The following is an 8418-nucleotide window of genomic DNA, read 5'->3' as shown; positions in this document are numbered from 1 at the left end:
ACAAAAAAAAAAAACGATTATTTGCAGATTTTCAATATCTTTTGCAAATACAGTTTTTCTAAAATGTAACTTTTGTCATGCCTTATCATTTGTGTATTGTGTGACGATTGATGATGTCAACCATTTCAACAGTTGTTACAGCAATAGCCTTTGTCTCCTCAGATGGTACTCATTTGCTCATTGCTAAAAAAAAAAAAATGCTATAATAGTAAATAGAGTGGTGTGGCTTTATCAGTGACTGCAAAAAGGAACATAAGGAAGGGAAAGGGGATACCTAGTCAGTTGCACAACTGAATGCATTCAACCGAAATGTGTCTTCTGCGTTTAACCCAACCCCTTATGAGGTCCGCACACAGTATTCGCAGTGAAAAAAGGAGAACATATTCCATCTTTAATGAGGATAGTTTTGCCCGACATGGCTTCATCAGTGTGGTGACAACAAGGAATACATCCTACAGATAGGGTTACAACAATACAGGCATAGCCCTAACAGGTGGTGAGAAAGGATATAATGAGGGATATATCAATGACTATCATCAGATACTGTGTAGAGTTTCGACTATGGCTTGTACATGCCACTGCCAGAGAGGTACCAGAAATTAACTTGTTTTGAAGTTGTGCTGCCTTACAAGAAATGAAAGACAGGGTAACTTCATGACATTACAGTTGGTTATTAATGGTCTTAGTGACACATTAATAGTTGCATCCCAGTTATTTTCAGTGTAGCACATATCATGATGAATGATGTTAGACTTGGCCTTTGGCTGTGTGAGAATCATTATGATGATGTTGATGAATGATATCATTTGGCTATGAATGTGGTTTTAAATCGTCATCTACTTGAAGGTATGGGCTGGGACTATAGGTGGTTGACTGCTAATAAGTAAGTTATATTGTGTCTTAGGTACGGCCAGACGTTTATAGTTTATCAACCTGATACATTTAAGAAATATGATAAGGTCAAATATTGCATAATACAATATTAATGTATCTCCGGAAGGAACTAAATGATGTTGCGTTGGCACACTCGGCACTATATCTTTAGCACTTCCGTCAAGTCATTCTATCTGATGTGATTCTGTATCATCTGGCCTTGCACTGTATACTTTTTGTGTTTGTTCACTTCACTCATCTTAGCAGGCGACCATTGTGGGGACAGTCTTGTTGTAAACAGGATTTTTGAAAAGCGTGGTCCAAAATAATGACCGCTCATTATACTGCGGTGAACTGAAAGTTCAATATTCACAGCTTTGCGAAATGGAGCTTGAATTTCCAGAATATGAAGGTCCAGCGGACGCGTGCTCCAGGGCGGGGATTTTGTGTGAAGACGCAGTGGTGGTGTCCGTTTTGCATGGCCCGGTGCCCCGGGGGGCTGGAGATTTCGTTTAAGGACCAATGGAATGGTCTAAAATGAGCAACTCCGCCTACCCCGGGCACCAGGCCATGCAAAACTAACTCGACCAATGTCACCAGCGCGCGTAGTCTGGGACGCAGCCTATGATAAGTCTCTCAGTTCCTGTCAAAAACACAGCTGAGAGATGATTCAATTGTCAGCGGCTGTGAAATAGATCCACTTGTTGCTATATGCCCCATTCATCTAGAGGACATTTGCCGAATAAAAAAAAAGTAGGTATTAATCTCGAGCGGATCGTACATCAAACAGACGGGGAAGTATTTCTTTATTCCATCTTGGACTAATCCTTGGACGGAATATTCCTATATCTAGATTATACAGGTGAGTAGCTTTATTGGTGAGATGTTATCTTTAGGCAAGTCTTTTTTCCCCAACATGATTTAAACAGTTTAACCCCAATAATAGTACATGTGAGATGTAGGATATGGCTAGCCTGTAGGACAGAGTGTTGATGTAGGCTATAAGAATATTTGTTGAATTATTGGGATTTGAGTTTAGTCGGCTAGAGAAAATTGTGATTTTCAATTAGACTGGTTTGATATAGCATTCAGGATATGTTTACATGCGTCAGTTTTGGCATTTCTATTTATTTGGGGGGATCTGGTGATTTCTGGGTATGCACCTGTGCATTCAGCTCCGTTGCGCATTTATGTTCAGCGAGTGCTAGTAGGCTATTTAGTTGGTTTCTCATGAACGTTCCACAAACACTAGCCTCATTTCTATGAACCTACCTGGTTTTGATGAACACAATAGCTTTTGCTTACTATATTCTGCCGTAGGCTACAAGGTCCTTCCTTATAATTTGTGATTGGATGTGTTTTGATAGGACGCATAACATCCCCATTGATTATATGTCATAATTTCAATGACAACACAAAGACATAAGTAGTGTGAGTCATATCATATATCAGTTCTGGGATGTGATGTGGGTATAGCCACAGAAGGCATGCCTATTCCTCTTGGATCAGTGGGATGGCATGAAAAGTGTCACTGTGTGTCACAGTCCTCCACCATGAATGACACTTACAGTAACATCTCAAAGGGATGCAGCTGAGTAGTTTGACAATCAGAGCAGAAAGTGCAAAGTACCACATAGCAGAAGTCATTTAACCCACGGGTTATTACTGACTAACTAACATATCAAACATGGGAATCATTACAGGCACACAGAAGATAAAACTGTTACCAAATCCATACAGTGGAAAAATACGATTATTTTTTACTAGATTTGTTGACAATTTATTGTGTCCAAATTAGTGAATGTATTGATACATACTTATTACATTTCATTTTATAGTGTTGCATTTTAAGGTAATGCTTTATAATGGAGCTGGAGAAATGTATAATGGCATACTTCACAGCTTGTGCAAAACAGAAGTTATCTTTTAATATGATGGTGAGTAAGATGCCACCCATTGTGGTCACAGCTCACTGCCTGATACATTTTACATTTACATTTACGTCATTTAGCAGACGCTCTTATCCAGAGCGACTTACAAATTGGTGCATTCACCCTATAGCCAGTGGGATAACCACTTTACAATATATATATATTTTTTTTTTTTGGGGGGGGGGGGCGGGGGGGGTAGAAGGATTACTTTATCCTATCCCAGGTATTCCTTAAAGAGGTGGGGTTTCAAATGTCTCCGGAAGGTGGTGAGTGACTCCGCTGTCCTGGCATCGTGAGGGAGCTTGTTCCACCATTGGGGTGCCAGAGCAGCGAACAGTTTTGACTGGGCTGAGCGGGAACTATGCTTCCGCAGAGGAAGGGGAGCCAGCAGATACAGGTGTAGGATTTTAATTTGATCACCCTGTAGCAGGAGAACCTTCCAGCAATACAGGAAATGTAACATTCGTAGTGTATTTGAGGTTTAAAAAGGCTTTGGAAGTTGGTAATTCATGGAAAAAACATTCAGACTTGATTTTCCCTTTCGAAAATGTTATCAACCCCTACAAAAATGTCCATAAATTATAATACACATAATAATTTACATTCCATGTTGCTGCAGGATTATCTTCCTGCTGTAGCAAACTGCCTCAAATTAAGATCCTACACATGTAGGCTATGTGAGAAAGGCACACATGGTGTTGGCAGGGACCTCCCCTGCTGCAGAGATGACTGGCACTACCCCCAATATGAAAGCACTCTGAAACTCACCACACCATGGCATTTGTGTTCGTACCACTACCAGTCATTTAAGTAATGTTGGTAAATGTCAGGTGTTAAACAATAACCCAAGTTTAGTTTCAGTTTTGGGAAATGAAAGGTTACAGGGTTAGGCATTGATTCACTCATTCAGGGTCAGGCTGTGGGTGTTTATGGTAGCTGCAGTTGTGAACTGCTGTCCCCTGCCTTTGTTACGGCAAAAGGGGATGCTTTCCATGTGCATGATTAGATATTTGTGTGTGCATATATGTGTGCATGACTATCTGCAGGGCACTGAGTCCTCTGTTTATTTGCGCCTGCAGGAAGACTGTTTTGATGTCTGTGCGGCGGGTGTCTCCATGGCTGTGTGGACACATCACTCTGGGCTACGGCCTCTTTCTCCTGGTCACCCTTCTAGACCTCACCACAGGTACCCATCTCCCTCCCCAACCACCCACCCCAACCACCTACAACTGCCCACCCATGGTCATCACCTCTGCTAGGCATCCAAGTTGCACCACCATGCACTTGTTGAAACAGTCACAACTGCACCCAAAGCTGTAATATATCTGTAAGAGCTAATTAGTTAACTATCTGGACATACAACCTGCATCATGCTGCATTGACACTGAGCCCTCTCCCCTGACCTGTAAGACTCCTCCTTCCAGACTCCACCTGCCTTACTCCATCCAAACTACTGTATCTATTAATAAAGTCTCTAACAAAAGCTTTTTCCCTCTTCAAAGCAACACCTCACGGCACAACGTCTCTCCCCTATTTGACCTAGATAGTTTGTATGTATTGCTATGTAGGCTACGTGTGCCATTTTTAAATTGATGTAGTTCTGTCCTTGAGCTGTTCTTGTCTATTAATGTTCATGTTTCATGTTTTGTGTGGACCCCAGGAAGTGTAGCTGCTGCTTTTTCAACAACTAATGGGGATCCTAATAAAATAGCAAATACCAAACCTGAATCACAGAGCATTGAGATGCATTAACTGCAGGTTAGATTCAACAATAAAGTCTAACAACTGAACTGTATGCCTCATCCGCAGGCAGGCAAGGGAACTGCACCCACCCTCTGGTGCCAGAACATGGGGGCTTCCGCTGCAACCCCTCCCCCTGCCGAGGCTTCCCCCAGAAGAGCTTGATCTACTACTTCTGTGAGCCCGGCTATGCCATCCCAAAAGAGACGGTGCGCAGCTTACACTGCCACCACGGCAAATGGATCCCCAGCATGCCCACCTGTCTCTCCACGCGAGGTGAGTGTAGTGGACTGTACTGAGTCACCACGGCCAAGGGGGAGGAGGGGGAAACCTTTGCCCCTAGTGTAATGGACTAGAGCAGAGATGGGCAACTTTGATTGGGGTGGGGGCCACAATAACATCTGAACTCATCATGAGAGCTGCAGTGGCTCGCGGGTCTGCATACCAAATCAAATCAAATCAAATTTAATTAGTCACATGCGCGGAATACAACAGGTGTAGACCTTACCGTGAAATGCTTACTGACGAGCCCTTAACCAACAATGCAGTTCAAGAAATAGAGTTAAGAAAATATTTACTAAATAAACTAAAGTAAAAAACTAAATAAAAAGTAACACAATAAAATAACAATAACGAAGCTATATACAGGGGGTACCGGTACCGAGTCATCCTGTATCTATTATCTATGGGGTACCGATACAGAGTCATCCTGTATCTATTATCTATGGGGTACCGATACAGAGTCATCCTGTATCTATTATCTTGGGGGTACAGGTACAGAGTCATCCTGTATCTATTATTTAGGGGGTAGCAGTACAGAGTCATCCTGTATCTATTATCTAGGGGGTACCGGTACCCACAAATGCAGTCAGAGCCGGACCTAGCCCCCACCTTGACAGCAAAACATTTTCGTGGCCCCCCTCTTGACAGCAGAGAGAAAACATTGAAGTTTTAGAGTTCATTTCCTGCAATTCTACACATTTTGCCATGGGGCGCAGATAAAATGTTGCAGTTTTAAAGCAAGTTTGCTGCAATTCTACATGTTTTGCCATGGGGCGGAGAGAAGATTTAGAATTTTTTAAAATGATATCTGAGTGAGAGTGACTAACAAAATCAATGGGGGCCCACCGGTTGGAAATTCTACCATGATTACTAGAAGTTTAGATAGCTGGCTGCTAGACTAACTTACCATTCTAAAACATTTTAGCTGACATGGGGTAATTGAGTGACTATCAGTGACTGACATAACAAGAGAAAAACTGCTGATGCACGAAATTGGACCTTGTGTTTATTTGTATTTTGGGAAATGGATCCGCAGTCCTACAAAAGGAGGCGCGGGTCGCCAGTTGCCCATCCCTGGACTAGAGCATGTGTGTGTGGAGTATGTCCATGAGTGACTGATATGAGATAAGTGTTAGGTATTTAAGGTTGCAGTGTGATTTAAGGTAGGCCCTGTACTAAATGACTCACCGACTTTGTAAATGCATGAACTCAGACACCTAACAATTACTAACATTTGACGGTCGTGACTTTGTGGTAACAATGACCTACTTGGTGTATGTGAGATGCAAAAGCCGACAGCAGATTCTTAACATCCTACTTTAGAGTCATAGAGCCGAGCCTCTTGCTTCCTCTTTCGGCCTGTGCTGCATCGAGGCAGGAAACCAGCATCAAGAAACGGGAAGTGAACAAAGTCACCAACTAACCAGTCTCTTTCCTCTGCCGTAATAAACCTCACGGAAATGTACTGCGTCATGGATATAAGAAACCACACCAACAAATGCAAAACCCTGTATTATACTGTCAATATGAGTGTCAGTAGTGTGTTTCATCAAAAGGATGTGTGTACTTACTGAATGTGTTTGCTGAGTGTGTTATAGCTCTGGTCCAGGGCGTTAGTGCGCGTTCGGGGGCGTTAGTGCGTGCTAACGCCCTGGACCAGAGCTAAGTGTGTTGTAGGTAGTTGATGGGTGTGTGTGTTGATTGTTTGTGTTGTATTTTCTCTCAGACAGAAATGTTAACTATGAGGAACAGGTGGCCCACTCACTCCCCAATGTTGCCACGACGGCGGTGGGCGTGTCCATATTCCTCCTCACCACCACGGCCTGCTTGGTGATTAAGTCCCGCCTTTTCCCCTGTCACTCACACGGGTAAGTGGATATGACTGGCTCTTATCCCTGTCACTCACACAGCTATATTCATATGACTGGATCCTCTATAGCAGTGTGGTCACTTCTAACCCTGGTCCTTGAGCGTTACAGTGTATGTAGGTTTTGTTCCAGGACTAACACACCTGATTCAGCTAATCAAGGTCTTGATGTTTGGTTGAACCAGGTGTGTTGCTCTGTAGGGATGGTTACAGCGCTGTAGTGGCTTTGAATAGTAGAGGCTTGGAAAGGCATCACATCCTGTAATGAAAGCACCTTTATAATCTGATGAGTGAAAGCTGAAAGAGGAGGAGGAAGAATGTTATAGTCATGTTGTTATCATCAATGGTGGGTGTTTCATAGCTGTAGTGTCTGTTAGATTGTAGATAACTCCACCCACTGTGTGAGTGCTGTGTCCCTGAAGTCATCTGATCATCTCTCTACTGTTGTTCAGCAGGCGCTCCTCTGACCAGATGGATCTGGTGGTGGATGGCCTGCCTGTGTCTCTGCCCACCTATGAGGAGGCTGTCTATGGGAGCTGGGGGCAACACCTGCCCCCCTGCAGAGGGCCCACCCAGCTCTTATTGGCCCAGGAGGCTCCAGGTCCATCATTAGCTCACAACCAATCAGATTCCAGTCACCGTATCCATCAATCCAATCAAAGCCCCGATATCCTTCCGCCCCCTTACGAGGAGATCGAATCCCATCCCAGAGAGGGTCAGAGTGAGGGGGACGTGCGGGCCTTACAAGTTGCACTTTCCGATGACAAGGACATTTGAGTGACTGGCGTATTTGTGTCACCTACCAATGATGTACTGATTAGTAAAATCATGTGCTCAGGCACTTATATAGATTCAAGCCTACCAGCATGAATCCACTTTCTTATCAGGTTTCAACCTTATACATAGCACACCAGTTCTGATTGGCTGTTTGTAATGTTATGAGATGTATCCTGCCATGGAGACATGGTTTATATCCCATCAGTGATGGGACCAGAGCCTCGTTTGTTGAGGTGACTTTGGTAATGCCATTAGTGTTACATAACAGGGACCTGCGCGTCTCTATTGTGACTGATTGATTGTGCACTGTGGGTAAACCCAGCTGGAGAGAGTGGAAATGGAGGTTACTTTCCTTCTTGTTGGTTTATGATTTGCGATGATGGCAGAGTTGTAGCGTCGATTATGGAAACCAGCAGGCGACTGAACAGTGTACACAGAGATCACATGTGCTGGTCAGTTTAGGAGTAAAATCTGTGTTCACCCTGAAACATATTTTGAGCTCTAGCTACAACCCAGTCCATTTTTGACTGGCATTTTTGGGAGTGGTGACTGACTGACCACATGGAAGAGTTTCACTTTCTACACCCACCACGTACGCACTTGACACCGTCCACCATGCCAAGCGTACCCCACGCCGAGTATGCACCAACCCCTCTCTCCTCCACCGCCATGTTCCCACCTTTCACCTCTCCTCTATCTGCTTTGAATGATTGACGAGAGTTTGGGGAGGGTGGGGGGCAGAAACCCCCGGGATGTACTTATTTGTTATAGACATTGAATGTAGTTGTTTCTCTTTTTCTTTCCAATAGAAAAAATGAAATGGATGTATGTAATGTAAGATTTACATAATATTGCGTAAATGTAAATGTAAAATTGTATTGCACAGAAGATTAAAAGTCAACATTGTTTCTAACAGTTAAACCTCTTGGCCTTACTCGGTTATGGGAC

General features: G+C 43.4%; 1 protein-coding gene across 1 annotated transcript; it reads left to right on the top strand.

Annotated features, from left to right (window-relative positions):
• Positions 1-1527: 1527 nt before the first annotated feature.
• On the top strand, positions 1528-8387 carry LOC311101397 (sushi domain-containing protein 6-like). The gene is made up of 5 exons (XM_084142530.1): positions 1528-1735; positions 3884-3990; positions 4614-4820; positions 6553-6694; positions 7149-8387. Exons 2-5 carry the CDS (start codon positions 3897-3899, stop codon positions 7468-7470), a joined length of 765 nt encoding a protein of 254 aa, XP_083998656.1. The 5' UTR covers positions 1528-1735; positions 3884-3896; the 3' UTR covers positions 7471-8387.
• Positions 8388-8418: the final 31 nt, after the last annotated feature.

Source organism: Coregonus lavaretus (genome assembly GCF_964263955.1).
Source record: "Coregonus lavaretus genome assembly, chromosome: 26".
Taxonomy (NCBI): Eukaryota; Metazoa; Chordata; class Actinopteri; order Salmoniformes; family Salmonidae; genus Coregonus; species Coregonus lavaretus.
The sequence above is the reverse complement of the archived record's forward strand: the minus strand, read 5'-3'. Positions and strand labels throughout refer to the sequence as shown.

Excerpts from the sequence above, each read along its gene's own strand:
- LOC311101397 (XM_084142530.1), top strand. The coding sequence starts at position 3,897 with ATGTCTGTGCGGCGGGTGTCTCCATGGCTGTGTGGACACATCACTCTG. Across the intron at positions 4,821-6,552 it reads CACCTGTCTCTCCACGCGAG|ACAGAAATGTTAACTATGAG; the intron begins GTGAGTGTAGTG and ends ATTTTCTCTCAG. Across the intron at positions 6,695-7,148 it reads TTCCCCTGTCACTCACACGG|GCGCTCCTCTGACCAGATGG; the intron begins GTAAGTGGATAT and ends GTTGTTCAGCAG.